General features: G+C 42.2%; 1 protein-coding gene across 1 annotated transcript in view; it reads right to left on the bottom strand.

Annotated features, from left to right (window-relative positions):
- The window catches only part of CNTN1 (contactin 1), a 132,585-nt gene that overhangs the window by 37,899 nt on the left and 67,528 nt on the right, over nucleotides 1-27,158 (bottom strand). Inside the window, exons 14-15 of the mRNA XM_056797383.1 lie at nucleotides 5,111-5,269; nucleotides 1,067-1,216 (exon numbers count right to left, since the gene is read on the bottom strand). Of these exons, the coding sequence (XP_056653361.1) occupies nucleotides 1,067-1,216; nucleotides 5,111-5,269 (309 nt within the window). The remainder of the gene's footprint in view (nucleotides 1-1,066; nucleotides 1,217-5,110; nucleotides 5,270-27,158) is intronic.

Raw genomic sequence — 27,158 nt, 5'->3', positions numbered from 1 at the left:
AAATACCAAATTCCATACTCATTGTAAGGCCTCCATTTCTCATTTTTAGAATTTCTATTTCCCTTTGGAAGCATTCTTCAGTGGGACCACCTTCCACCCGCTGAATGAAGATCCCTTTTGTCTTTTCCTTCCTGTCAATTTCTTTTGCCATCCGAACTCTTCTCTTCCTCCCCCTCTTGAGAGACAACAGGAGTGATTGTCCCTCCATTGTTTACCCTTTGCTTGAGTAGAGTACATTACACATTGCCCTCTATCTTCTTTGGACTCTCTTCTTTTATGTGCTCCTCCTCCCATCCTTAACTTTAGTGTCACCAACATTTTTTCTTCCTACGTACGTGTATGCTACTATATAATATTTGAGTCCTGTTCCCAGATGGTCCGTTCTCCTCTTTGAATTGTGCTTTGACCCTAGTCTTCTCAGGCAATTTCTGACTTTCCACAAATGAGGATTTTGTAAATGGTACCTCGTTGAAATTATAGACTCCATGATTGATTCTCAGGTCTATTGTAATATGAGGTGTTTTTAGAGTTAATTTGGGGACTGCTTCACTTCAGAGCATGCTTTGCCTCATTGTTTGTGAGACTAGCTGAACCTGTCTTGGTGACTTAATATTTGAATTTGGGGACCTGAAAACTTCATCAGAGACTTGATAAAGTTGGTGAGGTAGTTCTACTGAAGGAAAGCATACATAGCAATCTAATTTATTACTTATTTTTTAAATTGCCAGAAGAGATTCATCATAAGGTTTGGGGAATGAAAGGATATTTAAAATGGGTACCTTTTACATAAATGTCTTATTCCTGGATATGAAGCAATTACTCTTAAGTCTGGGAATACAATTAAATTATTCATTGATTCATTCATGCAAAAACCCTATTGAGCATAAGTCATTTGATTGACTCAAATCTTGACAAATACAGTATATAAAATAGTATTCAGAGCCCTTAAACTACCCTCTTGCTTACTCTCCAGGTTGATTTACCTTTTGCTGTAGAATGTTTGAAAAAGAAGAGTTTATAAAAGGGAACTCTGTGAGGGAAAAAATATAACAATGATTCTACCTACCAGCACCTTCCGTTTTGATTCTGTTTGACGGTAGACTGGGCTCTCCTGTTCCCAATATATTGGTTGCTACTACCCGGAATTCATACTCCATCCATGGAATTAAGTCTACCGCCCTTGCTGATTCCATATTCCCTTCAATATTTGATGGATCTAAAGAAAAAGAAAGAATACTTGTAAGCAAAAACTTTTCAAAATTAGCTAGATGCTTTTGCTTTTACTCTTATTCCCAACCTTATCTGCCCATTTTGAGGAAAACAGGAAGACGAGAGAGAATGTGAAAGCTGAGAATATTATGAAAGATGGATAATAAACAACAAAAAATTATTGTCATGCTGCTGTTCAAGAGTCTTGTAGTTTCATTAACTGAGCCTATATGAATAATAGATTCTGTGGCTCAGAAATCTTTTTCTAATGTTCCTTGGCACCTGTAACAATGAGAGATGGCAATTCTAGTCAACTACCTAAAAAAAGGCTTGGAAGTGCATGGAGAGTTGCTTGGCAATGACTAACTCTGAGACACATGCAATTTGAATCTGGATTGGCAGAAAATGTTATAATGTCAAGCCTCCTTTGGAGTTCAGAGGTGGGGGTATGGTGGTGGGGGTGGCCCAGAGAAGGAGAAACGACTTGCCTCAGGTCATTTAATCACTAAGTAACAGGACTGGAACTGTTCCTCTGACACCAACTTTAGGAATCTTCCTACTATGCTGCCTCTTGAATATAATACAATGTTTATTTCTGACTTTTCAGGTAGAAAATGATTCTCAAATTGTCTCTCCTTGCTCTATTTTCCTGATCTGTCATCTTCTCAGTGAGATATTTTATGTTTTGTTCTATTTTGTTAGTCTTTTGACTTTGCTTTATTAATTCTTGTTGTTTTGCAAGATCATTGTCTTCCAATTGCCTAATTCTGGATGTTAAAAACTGGTTTTCCTTTTCAGTTTGTTCTATCCTTCTTTTCATGGCTTCCAGCTGTTTCTCCAATTGGAAGTTCTTGTCCTTTAAACTGTTATATTCTCTTTGAACTATTTCCCACTTTTCTTGCCAGAAGGCTTCCATCTTTTTTTTTTTTTAGAAATGAAGCCTTTATTAGAAAAACTTGCTATAAAATTTTTTGATATTACTTCATTGCCTATCATACCCTTTAGTAAAATCTGGTTTCCCTGATTATTCCTTTTTTCCCCTTTTAAACATTATTTTATTTGGTCATTTTCAAACATTATTCATTGGAAAAAAAGATCATTTTCTTCCCCCTGCCCTTCCACCACCCCTCCCGTAGCTAATGCCCGAATCCACTGGGTATCACATGTGTCCTTGATCCAAACCCATTTCCATGTTGTTGGTATTTGCATTAGGGTGTTCATTTAGAGTCTCTCCTCAATCATATCCCCATAACCCCTATAGTCAAGCAGTTGCCTTTCCTCAGTGTTTTTAAGCTTCTATCTTTTTGATAAGCTCCAATTTAAATTCTTCAAGAGCTTGTGGACAATTTCTATTTTTTGAAAGGTTTTGGTGCATTTATTTGAATTTCCTCCTCTATTTCCTCTGTAGCCTGGGTTTTTCCTCTGTAAAAATTTTTGAGAGTCAATCCCTTCTTCCTGTTTTTCTTGGAGGGAGGTTGTTGCTCCTGGGCACAATTTGCCATCACTGTGGAGGTTTTTTCCTTCCCTTTTTAGTCAGAAATCTGAGTGAGATGGACAGGCTCTCTGTGTATGGAGTTAAGGAGCATGGATTTTGCCTGAGGCAAGCTCTCGAATTTCTGCAGCTTTTGCTGTTTGCTGCCCTTCTCTGTGCTATTTTCCCTCTGAGTGCCCATGGTCTGCACTCTTCAGCCTGCTGGGGTTTCAGATGTAGTTGCTCTCAGGGGTAGGTCTTTGGTGGTCTTAGTCAGCTCCCAAGGTCCTAGAGGTGCCCCTCACTCACTCTAGAGGTTCCCCTCATTCACTCACTGATTCTGGTGCACACTGGCTCTGACTCTGGCTTGGTAGGTGGGATGTGGGAGGGTAGACCAGCTCACATTTTGATGGGAGCTTTTTCACCCCCTTATAGTGTGGAAATGCCCAAATCCCACATACCTTCAATGTTGCAACCTACTGTAGAGTCCCTTCATTTTTATGAATTTGGGGTTTGTTTTTTTTTGGTCTTTTGAGGTAGTCTCTATCGGTGGGTGCTGAGGAGAGGAAAAGTCTTGAGTCTAGACTGCCACCATGTTTACCCAGAAGTTGTGAATAAGTTTTGAAATAGCCTTCATGGAGAGTGGGGTGGTGAATTTATCAGGAAGGAATACAACATTTATTTTGCTGCAATGAGGGACACGTTGAGATTCAATGACCTATGCAGAATGGAGTGAGAAAGCAAAGTTTCATGATTTTCTCTAATTCTATTCAGCATTATGGAACAAAGTAGGCAGATGGTGGGAGCAATCCAAGTTATAGTTTGGCGCAGCATGAGCAGCAATAAGACACTAGAGAGCAGGAGCTTAGAGTAGAGGTTAAGTGCATAGTTGAACTGGTTTATGAAGAGGTCAAGGGAGGGAAGGGAAGAGAGCATACCTAAGGATGATGGCTTAGGAAAAGAGCTGAAGGGAGGAAGAGCAAAGTTAGGGAAGAGAAGCCCAGGAAATGGCGAAGAATATAAGATTATGATCAGATTCTGGAATAATAATTTAGTCATAACTCAAGAGCTGAAGATTTAACAAAGAAAACATCATATAAATATCCTTGCCTGACAGTGGATATAAGAATTCCACTTATGTCAATAGAGAAATCTTCTTTAGACTAACATTAAAGCAGGAATTCAAAATTTAGGTTATAGTATTTTGGGATGCATTATGATAATCAATTAGGGGGAAATGCATGTCATCCTTTTAAAAGTTAACTCAATCAATTGCAGAGTTTCTTCTTCCATTCCCCACCTCAATGTAACATCACAATAATCCTTGTTACAAACAAGTGCACTCAAAGTAGCTCAATTATGTGAAGATCACCATTTATCAATATTTAGTGTTTAAATGCTTTAAATATTTCACTTAAATGGTAGAATATTTCGATGATTAATTGGAATTGAAGGGAAGATCTTTTTAAATGGAGGAGATACAGGCATGTTGGTAGAGAGCAGGGAGAAAGTAAGCAGCTCCTTTAAAAATAACTCTGGAAACTAGACTAGTGAATACATTAGGAAGGAATATCATTTTTGTCTTGCTTTTTTTCTTTTTATTTCTTTGACAATATGAAAAAAACTGTTGAAAAAGCAATGCTATCATTGCTTTTATTCATTAAATTGAACTACTTTGGGTGCCTTGGCTTGCAATTACTTGACTTGGAATGAGGAAGCTTTGACAAACATCGCCTCTGAAATGTATTTGATGGAAGAACATGAATAAGCCACCTGTTGCCTTTAAGGCTCCATTTTTTCCTTGGGGAACTAGAGAAATTAATAACTAGATACTTAGGCCACAGAGTTGTTGTCAAGCTCAAAAGAAGAAATGTATGGAGAGTCCTGTGTGAGCCTTCAAATACCAGAGAAATGCTGCCTTACAAACCCCCCAACCACAATTATATTTATCAAAATGAGTCCCAAATACCTTCTGTATTTTCAAAAAAGATTGACTAAAGGCTTTCTCCGAAGTCCTCTGAGTTAGCGATAGACATACTAAACTAAGAAATCTATGCCTTCGTTCCCTATTTTATGGCAAATTTAGTCATTCTTTCCCCCTACTACGTCTCAGATTTCTCTGTACTTAGAAAAAACGTAGTCAGTAAAATGTTTCTTTGAAGTTAGAATCAGAATTCGTGTTTTTAATGTAGGTGATCATTTTTCAAGTAATAAAATGTAATAACGCCCCTTCACACCAGATACATCCACGCAAAGTAAATGGACATTTCTGAGCTTTTTCTGAAATGCTGGTACATGAAAAAGCTAACAAAGAAATTGTCTCCAGGTAATGAAGCATTTCAATATAGTTGATGGAAGTTGGTATACCCTTAAAGACAAATGCACCGATCTTTAAAATGTCAAATAATGACGTTCAGACATAAAACTCACCTGTTTTGGCATCTTTCCAGTCATCAGAAAGAATAGTTTTGGTCTGAATTGAATATTTAGATATTGGACTATGATTATCTGAGCCACGGCTCCATGTGAGTGCTACAGAAGTATCTCTAATGTCTTCTATTCTCACCCCTCCTGGCGGGCCTGGTGGGCCTGAGAAGAAAATGGAATGAATCAATTAAACCCATCTGTAAATGCAGACATGCAAAATAACCAGGAAAATTAGATTGTTCGTCTTTACATAATTAAACTCTATTAAGAACTATGATTTCAGTGGTAAAGGAAATCTGAAAGTGAGGTAATTCCATTTACCAATGCAGCTTGGCCCCTTCTCTGCAATTTTGAGCTTTAATGAGTTGTCTAGATGATCAAGAAGGAATGTCACTTGCTCAGAGTCACAAAACCATTATTCCGGGATAGGATTTGAACCCATGTCTTCCTGACTTCAAGGACAGCTTTCTAACTACCTTGCTACACTGCCTCTCAGACTACAATATATTTACACTGCAATATTTTCATATAATATATTCTTTTCAACAAAAAAATGAATGAGCTTTTGTGCACTATGAGAAACTGTGCTGATGCTGAGGAGATAAGGATAAAAATGGAACAGTTCTTGCTCTTGGGGAACTTACATTCTTTCAAGGGAAACTATATGTTTAAATCGGCAAGTGGTGCTATGGATGGACCTGGAATCTTGATGATTCACTTGGGTGAGGAATAGGTCTGCTTCAGAGTTCTAAGAGTAGCAGCTACTGAGTTAAGTCTCAGAGTTCTGAGGCAGCAATTACCTTTTCACATATCATGAAGTATAGAATATTGGACTGAGTAGAGAACACCATCGGCTTCTCTTGTTGGCATATGAAGAATTGGAGAAGTTTTAAGTAAATAGCTAGGGGTACATGGTCAAAAGAACTTCTCTATGCAAATGTATCTTTACCTGATTTACTCTAAAGAAGTAGAGAACTTGCTTATTAACCACAAGCTAAGATGGAGTCACTAGGAGAGAGGACCTAGTTGTTGAACCAAGAAATAAACAGAAGAGAGAAGGGAATGAATCACTTTCGGAATTGTGACAAAGCTAGATGGTGTTTCACTTTTTGCAGTCACTTGTTGCCAGGTACATAGTAACTTTAATGCTACCTGTTGCTGAGGATAAGAAAGACCAGGCAGAATATACTCTGTTCTCTTTCAGGACTTGCTACTGAGAAGAAGGAGTAGAACAATACACTCTGCTCTCTACTCTGATTTACTATTGAAAAGAAGATCACAGAGTCTTCTTTTTCATGGTCATATGTTGTGGGGAAGTTGAAAAGGAAAAGAAGCATCCTGCAAAGGAGCAGAGTTAAGAAGGCTTTTGTCAACTTAAGCACAAAATATCCTTGTCTTTTCCTAAAAAAGCTGAACACTGTCTTAGCTAAAGGCATCAACTAAACCTGATGCTAGAAGGAATACATTACACAGTTGCTATAGAGGAGAAAGTCCATGTGAGCAGAGAAGCAACCTCACAGGTTAGACAGTACAGTTAAGACCTTTCCAACACATTCATGAGCTCTAATTAACTTTTAATTTAATTTAAAGAGCTTTTAGGAATCAAAAAATGGATGCTGAAGTCAACAGCTGAGTTGCCCTCGTGACATGTGTTTCCAACGTGTGTGGAATGACACAGTGGGTGAGTGTGGTACCCATAGCTAGGAAAATCTGACTTAATATGTGACCTCAATCACTTGTTGCTATATGACTTTGAGCACTTAACTTGTTTGCCTCAGTTTTCTTATCTGAGAATTGGGGACAATAATAGCATACTTCTCCTAAAGTTATTAAAAGGGGCAAAATAAAATAATATTTGAAGTTTTTTGAAAACCTTGAAGCTTCATATAAACACCAGCTACTGCTATAACAACAACAACTACTACCACTACTACTAGTTAACATTGATATAGTTCTGATTCTGTTCTAGGCACTATGCTCTATGATTATTATTCCATTTGATCCACCAAAGTAATCCTGGAGGTGAGTGTTATTATTATTCCCATTTTCTAGATAAGGAAACAGACAAATAGAGGTTATAAGTGACAAGGTCATACATTTAGTAAGAATCTCAGATCTAAGCCCACTTAAGTTCTATCCACTGCACCACCACCACCACCAATTCTATATTCCTCTGTGACTCTAGGAGTGTTGAGTTGACAAACATTGATTAAGCATTTTTGCTGGGTGCCAGGCAGTGTGCTAAGTGCTGTAAATACAAATGCAAGCATAAATCTAGTCCTTGCTCTCAAGGAGCTTCTGTCCAAGTTGATGAAGACTACATACAAAGCCAAGCTGAAATGGAGATGTGTATGTCAAAGGAAGAAGCTACCTCCATAGGGGCATGGTGCACAAAGCCTAGAGAGTAGGAGATCTATCCCAGAGAGGAATGAAGCACTAGGCACGTTCTTTAAAAAGGTTCTGGGAGAAATGAAGGTGTCACTCATTCTTCCTACTAAGTTACATTGGTGAGAGAGGGTAACTGAGGTTTGTGGAGGTGTGGGAAACCATCACCCCTGCTGTCTGACAGAGTTACAATCTGAGGAAATGGAGGCTGAAAGGTAGCCCCCAGAAAATGAGGCCCCCCACTGATCCCCCTTTGTGACTTCTCTCTCTTTAACTTCCCTCACTAATGAATGATTACTGTTCTCTCTCCAATATAAAAGAAATGATATGAGCAAAGACTTATAGAATAAATACATATCCCATCTTAATCCCCCCAGATTATTACCCTAAAAGATTATATTCACAGAATTAAAACCTAAAGATCATTACCTCCCTCCTTTCCCTCTCCACAGAGTTATATTCACTCCCATTGCAAGCCAGGCAAGCCAAGAACATCAATCACCTTCAAGACACACTCCACTTCAGACAGAAACCAGGCAACATTGCCAGGTGCTTTGAAGTAACACAAGAAAAATAGAACTTGTAAATTGAGGAAAACCCCAAATCTGGTCTGTCATTACATTGCCCTCTAACCATGTACTTAGCTACGAAATGCTTTGTTACCCATCTCCTAAGTAATTGTGATTGATTGTGAAAGCTGACCAAAAGTAACAATATTTCTCCTAGGTGAGGGAGAACTAACCTCTAGATCACCCTGTTTATGTCATTCATCTGTAGCAACAATATTTCGTTGACTATCTCCTTAGGCTACGCATCTGTTGTTAAGTTCTATGGAAACATATATGTAGAAAATTGATTGTGTGCCAAAGAAGTATGTAATCACTAAGCCTATATAATTAAAAACAAACCTCCTTGCTATGGCAGAACACTATGTGACACCTATGCATGTGGGACTGAGCACATAGAGCTTCTCATCTCCATTACTCAACTGGATCATCACACTTAGATGGAGTAAGCCCTCACCCTCTGAGAGACCGCTGGATGGATTTTGGAATGGGGGGAATACCATGCAAATACTATGCTTTTGTTTTGTATTTTCAATCAGCATTTTGTTTAAGATTAATGGGGGGGGGACAGCTGGGTGGCTCAGTGGATTGAGAGCAGGCATAGAGATGGGAGGTCCTAGGTTCAAATCTGGCCTCAGATACTTCCCAGCTTTGTGACCCTGGGCAAGTCACTTAACCCCCATTGCCTAGCCCTTATCACTCTTCTGCCTTGGAACCAATACACAGTATTGACTCCAAGAGGGAAGGTAAGGGTTTAATAAAAGATTAATGGAAGGGCAGCTGGGTAGCACCCTGGAAAGAGTGCCAGGCCTGGAGTCAGGAGGACTTGGAGTTGAAATATGTCCTCAGATACTTTCTAGTTGTGGGACCCTAGGAAAGTCATGGTGTCTTGCCAAGCCCTTGTCCTTCTGCTTAGAATTGCTACTAAGGCAGAAGGTAAGATGAATGGAGCCTTAGGGGTTGCTTTATTAATGGGAAGTACACTAGTGGAAGCTCAAGAGCTTCACGGAACATTGATAGGAGGAGACATTCACCAATGTAGTCCTTGGGGCTCTGGCACTTAAACCAGCCATCATGTGGTTGCTCTTCTATGGAATTACGGAGTCCAAGTGGGTGGAGATGCAGTTCAAGAGGAGAGTCTGGGGGGATTTGGGGGCTATTGCTCTGCTTAGGGTTTTGAAAATGCATGAAAAACTAGTGGGTACCAGGGAAGGAAGGCCTCATGGAAGAACCGACATTTGAGCTGAGCTTTGAAGACTAGGGATTCTAAGAGCTAGAGGCAACCAAGTGTATTTCAGCCCACAGAAGAAAAACTAGATGGAGGCGCAGAGGTGGTAGACAGGGCAGCCTGGTTGAACTATAGAGTTAACAAAGGGATGTAGGAGCCTATGAAGGGAGGTGGAAGCCAGGTTGTATGAAGCTTTATAACTTCGGAGCAGAGTTTAGTACAGTATGGTTCTCTCTGGATGATTTAACTGTTTGTAGTGTTAGTTTTTAAAGAGTGAGAAATTTTAAATAAGAATTGCAATTTTTAAAAAATCCTGTCATATTCAAGGCATTAATCAAGAGCAATGATGCCTCTGAAAACCCAGGTAGAGACGATTTAATTATCTACATACTTTATGCATTCTTATATATGTCTGCAAACATGCATATGTATCCTCACACATATGTAAATATAAATCTCTCTCCCTCTCCCTCTCTCTCTGTCTGTCTCTGTCTCACTTTTTACTGATCTGGATACTTCAAGAGTCTGGGATGTAGTTTATTCTTCTTCCTTTCTACAAAGACATATAATCTCTGCACCAATCCAACAACAACGGAGGCAGTGAGGTGCAGTGAAAACAGCAACAGCCTTAGAGCCAGAGGACCTTACTTAGAATCACTTCTCTATAATTCAAGTTCCTTTTCCTCCATGAAACTCAGATTAGTTGGCTGATCTGTGAAATAAATGGGTTGGACTAGATGATCTCTAAGGTTCCTGCCAGCTCTGGAGAGATGATTTGATGAGTCTGTGATCAATGAATCTATGAATTAACTGAATGATTTAAAAAAAGCTAAATTGTAGCAGTAACATTTATTCTTTTTTATTTCTGAACACAACAAAACATTCCATATCTATAACAGAATATTCCAAAAAAGAAGATTGTGCATGAGACTGTGAATCCACACTGCCTGCCACTTGTTTTGGGGTGAGGCCTGTCCCATTTGTCTGCTCTCATCTGTTCTCTTCTGTGCATTAAAAATGTCTAAATGACCTTCTTTTTGGGGTACTGGAATTGCTGAACCACCAACAGCTAAAAAAACCAAGGGGGGAGGCTAGGGAGCACTTATAACAAATAGGCATAACCAAGTTGAAGTAAAAAAAAATAATTAAGCAAACGAAATTCTCCTAGTGGCTATGACCAGAAACATATGTTTCATTCTGCCCTTTGAGACCATCTCCTGTTAGAAGGAACATAATACGTTTCATCAGCGTTACCCTAGAGACATGATCAGTCATTGCACTGACCAAAGTTCTTGAGTTTTTCAAAGCCGTTTTCGGTAAGAATGTTGTTGTCCTTGTATAACTGTTTTGGTTCTGCTCACTTCATAATATATTCATTCAATTACCCATGATTATCTACAATCATCTCTTTCATCAGTTCTTCAGAAGTTTCTCTTGACTTTTGTGTTTGCAGTTTGAAGTACCTCCCGAGCTCTGGGCTTTTCAGCAAATATGCTTGCAAGTTCTCTATTCCATTAAAAGCCCAATGTTCCCCTTTTAGGATTATATTCAGCTTTCCGGTTGTGTTCAACTTGATTATAAGCCTTTAGATTGAGATTGTAAACCAAAGGTCTTTTGCTTATTTCAGTATTATAATGGAAAATGTCTGCTGGTGGCTAGGTTCTGGGTGGTCTTTACTATGGATCCTAGGTCCTTGACTTTCTTCTTTTTGAATATTTGTAATATTTTCTTTGACAGGGAAGCTCTGAGTGGTTTTTTAAATTTGTGATTTCTTGAACTATAAGGTACAAAAATTTTTTAAAACCATGATTTTTTGGAGGTCTAATGATTCCTTTTTTAAAAAACCCTTAACTTCTGACTTGGAATCAATACTATATATTGGTTTCATGACAGAGAAGTGGTAAGGGCTAGGCAATGGGGGTTAAGTGACTTGCCCAAGGTCACACAGCTAGGAAATATCTGAGGCCACAGTGAACTCAGGACCTCCCATCTCTAGGCTTGGCTCTCAATATACTGAGCTGCCTCAGATCTAATAATAATTATTTTTTAAACCCTGACCGTCTGTCTTAGAATCAATACTATGTATTGGTTCCAAGGCAGAAAAATAGTAAGGGCTAGGCAATGGGGGTTAAGTGACTTGCCCAGGATCACACAGCTAGGAAGTGTCCGAGGCCAGATTGGAACCTAGGACCTCCCATCTCTAGGCCTGGCTCTCCATCCACTGAGCCATTAAAGGATCTCTCCTTGGCCTATTTTATATGCCAGTTATTTTTATAATAAATGCCTTATATTTTCAATTTTTCAGTCTTTTGGTTTTTTTTGAAAAATGTGTCTCATAGAGTCAATGACTTTTAGTTTCCAGGCAATACATTCCTTGGTTAAGATTGACTACTTCATTTATTAACTTATTTATTCCTCCAGTGCTTTCTTCCAGCAACTTTGTTGTATTTTAGAAAATTTTCATTCTTTCTAAGCATTCATGTGATTTTTTTAATAGAAGACCCATTTCTACTCTTTATAACAAGCTATTACAAAGTTACCTTGTAGCTTGAGTTTTGGGGTATCTCTTATACAGAATAATTATCTATAGAGTTTGGCTTCTTGGGATTACTCATCTCTCCAGCTTGATTTCTGTATTTGGTTTTGCTACCCTTTGGGTAAAGTGGTCAGCCTTGCTTGGTCTTGCTCTTAGGTCCCTAGATTTCTGTGCTGACTTAATTCCCCCCCCCACACACACAATGATAGGATATTAGGATCTTCTGGATTTGTACAGCTTAGAAATCTGGATTTTGGGGACCATTTACTAAGTTTCATGACTCAGGACATTAGAACCCTGGGTACCTGGATTGTCAAGGTCTGATTCACTCTCCCAGGGCTCCTCTAGGACCCTGAAGTACATTTACAAGCTTCCTGGGACTCTTTCAAGGAGATTTGAGAGTCCTATAGGCAACATGTGTCTCTACCTTGTCATGCAGGGAGGCTGAAGGCATTGACTTTGTGAGCAGCTCTCTCTTTATTTATTTTTTCCTTCCTTCCTTCCTTCCTTCCTTCCTTCCTTCCTTCCTTCCTTCCTTCCTTCCTTCCTTCCTTCCTTCCTTCCTTCCTTCCTTCCTTCCTTCCTTCCTTCCTTCCTTCCTTCCTTCCTTCCTTCCTTCCTCTCTCTCTCTCCTCCTCCTCCTCCTCCTCCTCCCTCTCTTTCTCTTTCTTTCTTTCCCTTGATTAATACTAAGTATTTGATTGATATTAGTGGAAAGGGCTAGGCAATTGGGGTTAAGTGACTTACTCAGGATCACACAGCTAGAAAGAGATTTGAACTCAACACTGCCTGTCTCCAGGCCCGGATGTCCTGCAGTCCTCTATTTCTGGATGTTACTAGAGTGGATCTGGGGAAAGGGGACTGCTACCTCTCTTCAGAGTCATCTGCAATCTCAGTTAGAAGTCTTACATATATAAATTTGAATGCATTTATCCTGGAATAATTTATAAAATGTTTTCATTGGCATAAGAAATTTTATTAGGTATTTTTCTGTATATTCAAAATGTAAATAGTACCTGACAAGTTAGAACTAGAAAAGAAATCTATTAGAAGAAGCATCAACAGGTACACTGAAAAGTCTCAAAAACTAAGATTCTTTTATTATTTAACCCCTGGTTAAACATGTGATCGTCAAAAAAAAATGCTTACTAATAGCTAGCATTTACATAGCATCTTAAGGTTTGCAAAGCACTTTCCAAATATTGCCTTATTTAATCCTCAGAGCACCCGCTGCAATAGGTGCTGTTATTATCCTCATTTAAAGATAAGGAAGGTGAGGTAGACAGAAGTTAGGGCTAGTCACAAAGCTAGTGATTGGCTGAGCAGGATTCGATCCTCCAGATACCAGTTCTGTGCTCTTTCCACTGTACCACTTCACTATAGCACCTCACTGCTAATACAGTGTAATGTTGGTGTTGGCTCCTTTTGAATGAAAACCACAAAGAAGCAAGAAGCTGAGCAGTATACACGGGGGAGCAGTGAAGAGATCTTGTGAGTACATTAAGCCAATGTAAGGAATTTCACTCTTCTTTCAGTCATGAACCCCCAATGCTGAAGTGCACAAATTGTATGAAATGATGTTTGCTTTTTCTCCATCAGATGCATATTGTTGGAATTATCATTGTTTTGTGTCTGGAAATAACCTTCTGTAGAGGACTAATGAGGGGAGTTGCCTCATCACTTTGATGGATGGTGCGCACATGCCTACTGGCACCTTGCTGAAAGGACTGAGGACATCTAATGAAGTGTTGGCAACCACTGGCTGACCCTGGCATTAACTGACTAGTTTAGAAGAATTCCTTGTAGTCACTTTCCTGGAAGGCTATGTGAAGATAGGATTAACTCTCCCCTTGCCTATTTTTAGCTAAACAAACCAAGAACTCAAAGCACCCCTACATAACACTAAGTAAGAGAATTCATGAGTCACTTACTAGAGTAAGTTCACACCTCCAAAGGCTACTGCCACCCCCCTTGGGCAGTGCTAAGCAAATTGAAAGACTGTGATTGGTTCCCATAAAGTAGGGAAGAGACTGGAAGTGATATGGAAAAAGGGCTATAAAAAGTCTTGAACTTCCTGTCCAAAGGGCTTCTCTTTCAGGCTTCTCCTTTGAACTTCTTCTCTTTTGGAGTTCATCTTTGAGCATTGCATCGGTAAGCTGGACTGAAGGAAGAAACTCTTTCCCTGGATCCTGTGTCAGCTTGCTGGGTGAGTAGCTGGCCTTCCTTTCCTGGCTTCTGGAGAGACTGGTTCCAGAGAGGACTTCTTTTCCCAGAGGAGGCTGCATTGGTGGAACCCTTGCTGAAGACACCACCAGTACTCCTGGCCTAAGAGACTACCATGGTTCCACGTGGAGATCGGGACTGAGCTGGACTTGTTTGGACAGAGATTATAGGGTATCTAGTTAGGCAATACTTTCTACTTCCTTCCTACATTTCTATCTTTTACTATATATCTATTAAACTAAATTGTTAAGAGAAGCTAACAGACTCATGACTTAAGAGTTCATTTTTTAAACTGGCAACCACAATATTACTTTAGAATTCTCATATTTAGCATAAAATCTAAATTTTAAATTCTTACAGCTGGCTTCGCTGAGAGTGGCTGGCTTTTAAAAGGGAGCCTGATTTCTTGTCTTATTCTCTTCTTTCTTCTAAACAGAACCTGAACAGTGCAAGAGCAGCCATCTCCAACCCCCTTAGTGAAGCTATTAACAGCTTTGAAATAGATGTATTCTGGTATCCACTTTCAATAACTCACCATTGTTGATTGATGATGGCAGAATCTGCCTGAGAGCTGTTTCTGCTGCCTAATCTTCTATCTTTCCAGTTGTTTTTTTTCAGTTGGGTTATCCCAGGGACCATCTCTCACTTCCAGGGCTCAAAGCAACTCAAATGAATTTATAATAGTTGTTGAGATCAAGAGAATCATTTAAAATATTAGTTTCACAAGACCAATTCCACAATTCGCCTTAGGAAATTGTGCTGGCGGTGGATATACAGGAATCTCAAGAGCTTGGGAGAACCATCTTTTCCCCAGCACATTCTGGGTCCAAAGAAGCAGAGCTCTGAGGCTATGGAAATAGAAAACCCTCAGGATGCAGCCTTTTATTTCCCTCCTTACTGGCAATAAGAGGGTGAGTATCCCTGTCTGTATGGAAGGTGACCTTTTACCGTCTTGAGATTTACTTTCAACACAGGCTATTGTGATAGACTAACTACCAGGAAGAAGCTTCCCACAAGGATAAACCTGACCTTTATCAACTCTTTTAAAACCAGGTTTGCACACTTCGCCCATTTCTTTTCTGTTACGGAGTGCTACTGATTGGTGTTGTCTTCCCCATTAGAGTTGAAACTGCTCTTGGCCCCAGACGGCACGGATAGATTTTTCTTCCTTTCAATATGGTTGCTTATTTTATTTGACCCAGCCCAGGTCTGCAAGACCTGACCCATGGGAAGACTCTCAAGGACTGGGCCCGGGAAATTCCCAATCAAGCCAATTTCCTGACTTTATAACAACTGCAGAAGAGCTCTGGATCTTCTGGGTTTGAATGCTGGGACATCTTGCTTGCTCCCTCCAGTTTTGCGGGCTCATGCAGATGCCCAATTTTTATGTCTTGGAATTCTGACAACATGTTTAACTTGCCTTCCAGTATTTTAGTTCTTATGTGAATCCTTTGGTTGAGGAAGGAGCAATAAAAAGAACATCTGCACGTAGAAACAAATAGTAGCTGGAAATGCAAAGAATGTCTTTCACGTAAAATGCTGAAGAGAGCCCCAAACTTGTCTGAAGACTGAATAGGAAACTGTCCATTAATAAGATGGAGGAGCAATGACTTCCGTAAACATGGCTGCAGGGCATGAGGTCCTTTCGGAGTTTGGGGGCCTTGAGTCCGTGTAATATGACTATAGGTTGAAGAAGCTCCTCTGGTTAGCCTGAAGAAGATCAGAGGGGAAGGGAGGAGAACAGGGTCGATGTCGTATATTTGGGGCTTAGAGGAGGCAATTGCTTGGTTCAGAGCGCTGGAGCACACACACTTGGTCCCCCAATATCTGTTCTGTAGCCAGACCTGGCTGGTCTACTTTTTTAACATCTCTCTTCTTTTTTGGGCCACTACACCCTGGTTCAGGTCCAGTCATGCATCACTTTATCACCTCACACCTACACTATTGCAATCATAAGCAGATCATCCTGCTCCCGCCCCCCTCCCTCCTGCCCCTATTCCAAAGTGCGGGTCCTAAAACACAAGTCTGAGGATATCATTCAATCAATTCCTGAGGCTCAGCGTTATCCCCAGGAGCAAACATCTAGGCCTCTGGCGTTTAAAGTCCTTCAGAATCTGGCCTCTTCCTACCTTCCTTTCCAGTCTTCTTTATTCCCCACTGCATGGCTATTGGCCATTGGGCTTACTTAAAGAGGACCAAAAGGACATCATGGGTGATGTTGGTTGACTTCAGCATAAACTCGGTCTCCGTGAGGCAGCGTTGCCCAAAGCCCTCACCTTCGCTTTCTTCTCCAGTCATCAAAGACCAGTGGCAAGAGCAAAGTCAAGATGACTGCTGATGATGCTACCTGCAATGGATGACCTTTGCTTCCCTGATGTGGCTCTAAGAAGTCCACAGTGCCAACTCCCCACTGGCCTCATGGCTGTTGGAACGAATTATTCTTCACCTCTTCCTCTGGTGGAAATCTTTGCATGCCTGGGGTAGACGCCCATCAACTCACTGATGGGTTTGAGGCCCGTCCATGACCTCAACTTGGTTTAGTCTACCCGCCGAAATGGCTTGCCCGAGTGTGGCCAGTGCACTTCTTGGAGGCATTAGGGAGAGCTGGGTGGCAGGTGGAGGACCCCAAAGGAAGACGGCAGCCCGGAAGAAGTCTCAGCACACCCTTACAACAGAGGTACTAGTCTTCCCCCACTACATACTCTATGATCTAATGACACGTGCCTCCTTCCTGTTCCTTTCAGGGGAGTCCTCCAGACTATTCATTTTCTATTTTTTAAAACCCTTACCTTCCGCAATAATGTGTATTGGCTCAAGGCAATGGGGGCTAAGTGACTTGCCCAGGGTCACACAGCTAGGAAGTGTCTGAGGACAGATTTGAATGCAGGACCCCCCATCTGTAGCCCTGGCCCTCTATCCAGTGACCACCCAGCTGCCCCCAATTCTGTCCATTTCCCCTGTCTCCTATACCTGCATTGTCTTCAGAAAAAAACAGCAGTTAAGAGTCAGCTTTTCACTCACCACATGTCAATCCAGTCAGCAGATTCTTTATCAGCCTCCACTCCAAGTCCAACTCCCAGTAGAACTCTCTCTCACAGGAGGTTCCACTCCAAGTGAGAGTTCCAAGTCGAGCTGCCCCCAGGCCGTCGTCACTCCCTTTTTGCGTCATTTCCCTAATTTTCATGTCCACCAATCACAGTTGAGGCTTTTGCTTTTAGGGCTGCCCGGGGGCAGTCAATTGATTTTGATTCCTCACCCACTGTTTCACAGGTGGGTCACAGACCTCCCACTCAATGTGTGAAAGGGGGTGTTTACACTTTTGGTGATTAAATCTAAAAGTAGGAAGAAGGGCTTACAATTTAGCCTTCCCCGTAGTTGCCCTTCACTTTGACATCCTAGCTCCGCTCCCTTCCTTCAAGTCTCAGGTAAGAGCTTGCCTTCATGCTAATGCTTCGCTCCTCTTCATCATCTCCAATTTATGGTCTTGGACTCTTGTTTGTGTGGTTTGCAATGCTGTCTCTCCTGTGAGTGTGAGGCTTTCTGAATGGGGCTTTTTGGAAAACCTGCACTTGGGAGTTAAACACCGTTTGCTGGTTGACATCAAAGTTGTAAAGAGGCAAATCTAGGGTTACTTTCAGGAAAAACTTCCCAACAATTACTGATCACACAATGGAATGGAGTACCGAGAGAGGCGACGAGTTACCTCTCTTTGGAGTTCTTCAGGCAGCAGCTAGAAGACTGCTTGGGGGGCCAGGGACACCCTCATCCGGGCCTCTAAGACAAGTCTGTCATATTTGCATGGATCAAGGAAATGGCTAATCCCAGTGAAGGAATTCCTGATCAATTGAAATGAGAAGGTGTGAGCCAGTTTGTCTCCTAAACACATCTCTTCACCCGATGAGCTTAAGAGGCATTGTCCTTATTGGACAAGCAGCAGCTGTCTGGGGCTCTTAACTCAAGAACTTGGTCTTGGTTTCATCTCCGCTCTGGGAAGGATTTTACCTTCAATTTATTCAAGGACTAACAATGGCCCCAAATTCCATCCATTGTAATTTGTGGGGAAGAATTTAGGCTCAGATGGATGAGGTTCTAGGTTGAAAGTTTGGCCCCCAAGGGCCCATTTCCCTTTCTTTTCTTTACTGACCCATCCGCTCTCCCAAATCCAGTAAGTCACCCTTCCTTAATCCCCATCCTTGCCTCAGTTTCTACCGCTGAGGGGGCTCATCCATTTCAGGACATTTTTTTCTTCCCCGGATTTTCCTGATACTGGCATTCTCTTCCTCCTTATTCTTTAAAAGGTCCTTATCCGTGTCTTGCCTGGCACATAATAAGGGCTTAATAAATGCTAATCTAATGTCATTTGCCCTCTGCGCATGAATGTACCTTAGAAATCAGTTATGGGCTCTCCTTTCCTTTACGCTCTCTCCCAGGGTTCTGATCAGCTTCGACGGGCTCTTCTCAGTGCATATTACTCCCAATCTACAATCGGCTGACATCTCTTGTTGGAGATCCCCTTGTGATACGGGCATACAGGCTTCCCCCAGACCCCCAGAAACCGCTGAGGGAAGGTGACTTTGAGCTGAGAGCAAGATTCCCTCTGGCCTCTCCCCTCATTCTTGAAGAGCAGAGCCAGGCACCTCCCAGTCTGGCTGCAATAAGCATCTGCTTTATATACGCCAGATATCTGATTATCCTCTAAACAGAACACTTCACCCCCTTTTCACTTGGAGGCATAGGACAGAAGCACATGACCCAACTTGGGTTCCAGAGACCCAGTAACATGCCGTCACTGTCCTATCATCTCCAGCCACAGAGGCCCTGCTGTCAAAATGGTATAAGTATTCCAAACTCCGTCTCCTCTGGGAGGCGCTAGCTCACTTGCACACGGCTTCCTGGCCATTTGACTTATTAATTGCACTTACATTTGATTTAATAAACCTCTTTTCGTTTTAAGCTAAGTATTGGAGTCCGCCATTCTCAGCAAAGGGTACCTGTCCAGATCCAGGGTTTGCCTTTCAAGCTCTCCCACATCACTTAGCCCCCATTTCCAGCCATCTGCTGCCATCTTTGCCTGGATGTCTCATAGGTATCTCAAACTGAGCTCAGCCTCTTTCTCCCTAAATCCAGCGCACCAATTTCCTTGAGGATGCCACTATTCTAATCAACTAGCTTTGTAATCTTGGGACTACGTAAGCTTCATTCCCATTCGCTTCACAAGACCTGATCAGCAAATAAGGTTTGAATTCTGCCTTTTCCACATCCTGTCCACATTTCCCCTCTTATCTATACCATCGTCATCAGAGGTCAGGCCTTCATCACCTTCCATTTAGAATATTTGGCAATAATCTCCAAACTGATCTCCTGGCATTCAGCCGGTCTTCTTTCCGATTCTTTTGTCATAATCTTTCTGCCATTTCTGAAGTGAAGAATTGACCAGGTCCCTTCCTTTCCTCTTCAAGAAGCTTCATTGGCTCCTCATTCCTTTTAATTCATGAAAAAATCCCTCCATTTTTGCCATTTAAAAAACCTCATGCAAATATTGTTCCAGCTTATCTTTCCAGAGGATGATGTAACCTCAGGGATCGGTTATGAGCCAGCCCTCTTGTTTCCTTTACACTTTCTCTTTTGGTGATCCCATCAGTTTCTATGGATAATCTCTAAAAAGAGGGTCAGTCTTGCTGGGGGACATAACCTCAAAGAGTATGTGATCAACTGAGTGGAAGAAGAGGAGGGAGGGAAGAGGGGTTTCACCCCACCCTCCTCCTAGGAGAGATTATTGTAAGGTTTACCTCCAATTCAACCTTGCTTTCTCACTTTCTCACTTTTCTCTGCTTTGCCCCCTTGCGTAGTTCCCACCCTCCTCCTTTTTGAGGTCAGTGGACCACTCAGGAAATTAATTCTCAGGCACTCATGGGAAAATCCATCCTCTTCTATTACTTCTTAACTATGGTCTGCACCATAGAGGGTAGGCTTTCCTCTCTAAGAACAACCGAAAGAACAAAAGCCCAACTTCCCCCCCCACACACACACATACATATACTTTTTTTTGGTCTGGGGTGAGGTAGGGAATATTATTGGATAAACAGGAAAGGGTGGTGGGATATCTATCTCCACTGGCAGCTAGCTGTTTGTTTTCTTACTCTAAACCCAGAGAACAAAGACCACCTGAAAGAACCAAGGAACATTCTCTGGACAAGAGAAAAGATTTCTTTTCCAGTCCTGAAATGGTCAGGTATACAGGTGGGGGTGTGTGTGTGTGGGGTTCCACTAGTTACTAACAATTCACAATCCTGTACCTTTAACACTTACACACATCATCTCATTTCCCCTCACAATAGCCCTCTACATGAGCTCCTATTATTTGCTCCATTTTACATAAAAGGAATTAGAATATTACAGACATTTAGTGACTTACACAGACCCATAACTAGTAGAGAAAATCTGATTCCTAGAAAGCAGACCACATTTTCCTGATTCCAAATCCAGTGACACTGCTTCTAGCTGCTTCTCCCTCCAAATTAGTTGTACCTGTAAGAAGCAAGAGGTCGAAATTGCAAAGAAACACAGTCCTCTTCGAACTGTCCAAAGGTAGACCCGGCACCTCCCAAATGCATGTCTTTTCCTCCCTGGAGGTCTTCAGGTAGAGTCTGGATGGCATTGGGGATGCTGTAGAAGAGATACTTCCTCAAGACTGGAATTGACTGGAATAGGCAGACTTGGAGCTTCCTTTGAACTTTGGGGTTCTGTGATTTCCTTCCAGTGATGGCCTTATTCAACCCTTTTGTCACTCAGCTGTCAACACAGGACTGACTAAGCCACAACCTACCAAACCTTCAGTTCACTCCTCTCTATAGGAGAGAACACAAACTCCTTCTGGCATAATAACTATGCTCGAGAATTTGAAATTCCCTTAGCTGAATCCAATCTACTGGCTTTCCACCTCTCCCTCTGTCTTGCCATACAAAACTTTACTCTCCCTCTACGCCATGACATCTCAGCCCTTGACTTCGTAGTTTTCTTCTCAGCCGTCACCCCATCCCACTCTCTCCTTTCCTACAGTTTGACTCCTTGGTGAAGCCATTCAACTCTACACTGTCCTCTTCTTTTGAGTCTCTGGCACTTCTATCATAGTGCCAATTGTGCCCTGCCAAGACTGTCTTTGCTCCTACACACGTGCAACATGAACAAAGGTAGAGAAAGTCATGCAACTATTGTGACTGGACTTATTAGACAGCCTCAACCAGGCCCTCACTGTTGCCATGCAATCCCTACACTCTCTGGCATGCTCCATAGCAACTTTCAAATCCTTTAATCTCTTTTCAAACTTCCCATGGCTACCCTTCCCCACCTCTCAGCTGAGTGTCTTGCCTCATATTTTACAGAAAACAATTCAGTCTTTTGTGCACTTCTTTATCTTGCATCACTCTGTCACCACCACCTTCATCCCTCTCTCACAAAAGAGGTTGCCCTGTTCCTTACCAAAGCAAACTTCTCCACATGTGCAAGAGATCTCATTCTGTCCCATCTCCTCCAGCAGATCGCCCCCTCTGTCATCTCCATTGCCTAACTTATCTTCAATCTCCTTGTCCACGGGTTCTTTCTCTACTGCTTGCAAACATGCTTGTCTCTTCTCTCAGACTCAAAAAAACACCCTCACTTGATCCTTCCGTCCCTACTATCATATTCTCTCTTCTGTCTTTGGGGGCCATCTTTAGGGTCATCTACAGCAGATGCCTCAATTTTCTCTCTTCTCACTCTCTTCCCAATCCCTATGTTCTAACTCCCGTTGTCACCATTCCATTGAAACGGCTCTCCAAAGTTACCAATCATGATCTCCAGTTCTCATTCTTCTTCACCTCTCTGTTGTTGATCACTCTCCTTTTGATACTCTCTTCTCTCTAGGTTTTCATGACAAAACCTTTTCCTGGTCCTCCTCTCTGACTGCTCCTGCTCCAACTCCTTTGCTAGATCCTCATCGAGGCCACGTCCACTCTCTTTGGATATCTAACAGGGTTCGGTCCTCAGCTCTCTTTGCGTCTCCCTCTCTATTACTTTACTTGCTGATCTCATCAGACCCCTTGCATTTCATTACCACCTCTATGCTGATGATTCTCAAGTCTCTCTAGCCCCGTCTTCTCTGTTGACCTTTCAGACCAGACTCAAACTGGACACCTGGAAGACATCTTACGCACAACTGAAATGTTTTCCCTTCTCAAATCTGTCACTGTCTAAATACTCCTACTATCAAGGGCACAACAGTTATCCCAGTTTCTCAGGTTTGTTTTCAGCTTTTCACTATTTTTCACCCCATCCCCATTGTAGCATACCAGGCATGTTGGCATTTGGGGAGTAGGACTGATGTATTGATTTTGTACTATCAGGCACATGGTCAGACCTCTTCGTATTCATTGTGTGATGGGAACAGTCCAACAGGGGCAAATTCTTGGGCCGGGTGTGGACAGCCACGCTGCCTGGGCTAGGACTACACTTTGGATCGGAGTACACTCATTTACAAAGCGGGTTGGATTTACCTCCACCTCTTTGTTTTCCTCACTATCAATTCAACCAATGTTAAGACCTATGCTATTCCTATTCACTGAACACCTCCCAATCCACATCTCAATAAATGCGGAGGAGGCAGCGCTCTTCTCTTTCTCTTTCCCGCATCCTCCAGTTCTTCCTCCCATCTCTCCTTATCTTTCCTAGGGACAATGTCGCCCATATGCAATCTTCTGCCATGGTCTGTTGATTCCATCTTTGTGAAATCTGTCAAAAATGCTCAGTCTTTCACCTGATAGTGCCGCTACCCTGGTGCCCTCATTTCCTCATGCCTGGATTATTGCAAAAGCCTACTGATTGGTCTGCCAGCCATAAGTATCTCTCCACTCCAACCCATTCTCCACTCAGTCTCCAGAGATACTTTCCTAAAGTAGTTCTAACCGTATCACTCCCCTCCCCCACCTCAGTAAATTAGGGTTCCCTATCATTTTCAGGACAAACCCCTCTTTTTGGCATCCCAAACCCTTCCTAACCTAGTCCCCTCCCCTTTCAATTTTCCTGTATCTTTTGCTCCCCATCACCTTCAGTCCAGAAATGCTGGCTTTCTTGCTGCTCCATGAAAAAGATACTCTCTCACCTCTCATTTTCCAGGTCTGTTCCTCATCCTTGGATATTTCCCTCATCTCTACCTCCTTCTTTTAAACCTCCACTAAAACCCCAACCTCTACAGAAAGTCTTCCTTCTAGAAGCTATTTCCTATTTTTCCTACCTTTGCTTATTTTAGTATTTTTTTGTATTTGTTGTCTTTCCAGTTAGATTGTGAACTCCTCGGGGGGAAAGGCTGTCTTTGGCTTCTTTTTGGATTCTCAGCCTTTGCTCTGCCCAGCATTTGGAAGGCATTAATGCTTATTGGGTGACTAAGATCCTCTAAAATCCGACCTCCACCTATCTTGCCAGCTTTAGTTCCTATTACTCCCTTTTGTGCCCTCTATGTTCCAGGCAAACTTCTCCCAGTCAAAACTGCTTGTTAACTACTCTCCATTATGGCGTTTTCCCACTTCTTGCTTTTTTATAAGCGTTTATTATTGCTCTCTCCCACTTCCTCCAATTGAATTATAATAAGCCATACTTGTAACACGAAAAATGAAGCAAAGCAAAATCCCATGTTGGCCATGTCCAAACACGCGTCTGTCATCCTAGATTTAACGGCCGTCACCTCTCTAGCAGAGGAGGGATTGCCTGATCCATATCACATGAATCAGAGTTTTAAAATCTCTCAGCTTGTCAGTATAATGTTGTTGTCTTTGTGTGAATTGGCATCCTACCACCCAGTACCCAAAGCACTTTGCTTTGCTTACAAACTTTTGTTCCTACAAAATGTATTCCTACAAATTCTACCAGGTTTCTCTGAACTAATTTATTTAAACATTCTTTGGCATAATTATTCCAAAATATTCATCTATCACAATTTGTCCCCAACATTCCTCATGTTTTCTATGATTCTTTCTCTCTTAGTCATGAATTCCAGATAGCCCTAGATCTGAAAGATTGCTTCCTTTTTATGGAGTTAGCCTTTACGTCCTCTTTGCATGGTTTGTTATTTTCCTATATATTGTTTGTCGTCCCAGTCTACACTTGGATTCTAACAGATGGCTTTCTAAGCTTTCTAGCCGTTTTTTACGAAGTGGTGTCTCCTTTCCCCAGTGCCTTAAGTCTGTGGGTTGAACCAAACATTATGTTGTCGTGTTCACTTGCTCCACTGGATTTTGTTCCTTGAGCTCTCTGTTTTTTAACCAGTAACTTTTCATTTGAATAATTACTGTTTTGTAGGATTGTTCAAGATCTTGAACACAAGGGCCCCCTTGCTTGCCTCTTTTTTAAATTTCCCTTCAGATTCTTGGTCTTTTGTTCCACCATATGAAGTTCCTTATTTTTTGTGGCTCTACAAAATAGCCCTTTGGTAGCTTGATCATTACAGTGTTGAACGACGAAAAGGGGTTAGGTAATCAGGCCACTTTTAGAAGGCTAGCTTGACCCACTCAGGAACAATGATCACTTCTCTCATTATTCCGGCAGTATTCTGTCTGCCAAGTGTTTTATATATATATATTTATATATATATATATTTACTGATAAATATTTACTGATAAATATATGAGTGAATGAACAAACATATGTTAGGGTGTGAGTGGTTTTAACATTTTTTATGGACATTGTGATGAAGGAAGTTTGGAGACCAGTGCAGTCTTCTTCCTGTTCCTGGCACTGGATATTCAATCAGTCCAAGCTTGTGGACTGATGGACGGTGGGAAATGTGGAGGTCCCTGATGGCACCATCCTAAGGCATGCTCAGCTCTAGCACCCAAGACGACTCTGCTGTGCCATCAAACCCTGTTACTATTTGCAGCAGTAAGGAAATCCCGTTACCACCCTAAGGGTGACATAATGCGCACACACCCTCATATCACGTTTGCAAAGGAATCCAGTCCTTCCCTAGTAGAATGGTTTTCAGATCCACATTTTTAAACATTCTGAATCTCAGGCAGATTCTGAGTCAGAAAAGATACTCTTAGAAATCCGCTGCTAGAACTCCATCATTTCACAGGGAGGAAACTGAGCTGTGGGAATGTTAGGACGCCCTCAGATTCACAATGCAGTAACCCGGGCGCCCAAACTCGCAGCGCATCACGGAAGGTGTCAAAGAAAACACCTGCTCACCCACCGATGTGTATATTTTCAGAGGGACTCAAAGTGTCCCCAGTAAAGGAAGTGAGGTTCTCTACTGTCAGGGTACCCCAGGTTTAATGGTTGTCTTCACATATCACACATTTATGAACATGCTACGGAAAAGAAACTAAATGCATGAGAAAGCTATCAAGAATGGAATACGCCTTAGAAAAACCCAGAAATGTGTGAGTGAAAAGAACTCCCGGTGTCCTCAGTATCCAACTCCAGTGTAAGAATGTGACCATTCTAGGATCCAATGAAGTTTAAAGTCCTAAAAGGCAAAGATAAAAAATAACAAGTGCCGGAGAGGCCCTTTCGGGTATAAATGAAGCATCCCATCCCTGGGAGGAGAAAGGGATATGACCTGGATACAAAATCCGAGACTGTGAGATCTGCGATCATTAATGAATCTGTCCCCTCTGGGCGAAGGCTTCCTCTTCATGCCCCCCATCCCCACCTGGATGTCTCATTTGCACAGACTGAACTGGAATCTGGGAAGTGTACTGAATGGCCACTCTAAGTTAGGCTGAGATCCCTGTTCATTGATGAATGGAGTTCTGGAACTGGGAGAATTCTTATCCCTTTCCCACCTCTTCCCTGCGAGGTCCTATAGGAGTTCCTGGAAGTCCTGAAGCAAAGACAAAAACTAAAGAGACGTTTGGGGCGCTCTCCAGCTCTGCCCTCTGCCTCGGCTAAGGGTCTTCTTCCTCCTTTCTCAAGGAGCCCACTCGTTTTCTGGCTGAGACAAAGCAGTGGCACGCAGTTGAGTCTGAGACTGGAAGTGGTGGGGACTCTAGTTGTGCAGGGAGGGAGTCCACTGGATTGTCCTTGGCAGCGGGGATGCCATGCCCTGTGAAGAGCCAGGTCAGTAGCCAAGCTAAATGCCTGCGCCATCCCTGCAATGGCTGACCTTTCCAGTAGAAACGCCACGCGATGCATGTGGAGTTTCCTCCAGAGATCGAAGAGAGGCTCTGAAATGGCACAGCTGTGGTGGCTTTTCACCCAGACGCATCTTCCTCCCTGCCGCTGCTTGGATGTGTGCCCACTCTCCCAGCCCTGGGCTTGGTGATGAGGGCATTTCGGGTTGGTTCGTTTTGTGGGAGGGGGGCAGGGAGGCTTTGTAACTACTGCTCGGGATATGCCATTTGAGGAAAAGCTTTTCTACAAGCTAACAGAGGCCACTGCCCGACCGTTATTGAGTAGCATCCCTGTGGAGGGGTCACTGAGCAGGATCCACAAAGTGTCCCCTGGTGACCCGACCTGTCAGTGTGAGTACAGGCTGGGAGAGTGACGCACCAAAGGGGCTCTGTCCTAGCAGGACATTCATCTGTGTGCACTGAGAGGAGTACTCGTCACTTGGACTTGTGTGCATAGGAGGAACAATGGCAAAATGTATTATTTCCAAGGAGGCAGCTAGGTGACTGGAATTGGGGGGGGCTTTGGGTTCAAATGTGGCTGCTTCCCTCAGACACTTCCTGGCCTAGAGGACCCTGGGCAAGTTTGCCTAGCCCTTGCCCTTGTCTCTTAGAGCTGTTCCTGAGATAGAACGTAAGAGCTAAAAAATGATTATCCTGAGAAGCAAACTTTTAAAACTGTGGCAGTAGATTCAACCTAGTTCCTCTCCACCAGAAAAAGAGCACAGCAAGTTCGGAAAGGTGCAGTCTGGATATAAACAACGGGAATGGGGAAAGAGTTACTGAAAGAAACAGACATTCTGCTTGCAGTCTTCACTAAAGAATGAGGAGGAATAAATGGAATGGATGCATTTCCGTATTAATTATTTGACTTCTAGAGCTTATAGAGAACCACACTTGGGAGGACCTGGTGGATTTGGGTGGATAGGGTTAATAAGGGGGAAAACCCCTCTTTCACACCATTGAACTCAGC

Source organism: Monodelphis domestica, chromosome 5 (genome assembly GCF_027887165.1).
Source record: "Monodelphis domestica isolate mMonDom1 chromosome 5, mMonDom1.pri, whole genome shotgun sequence".
In the NCBI taxonomy this organism is placed as follows: domain Eukaryota; kingdom Metazoa; phylum Chordata; class Mammalia; order Didelphimorphia; family Didelphidae; genus Monodelphis; species Monodelphis domestica.
Note: the sequence above shows the minus strand (reverse complement) of the source record. Positions and strands in the feature narration are given on the sequence as shown.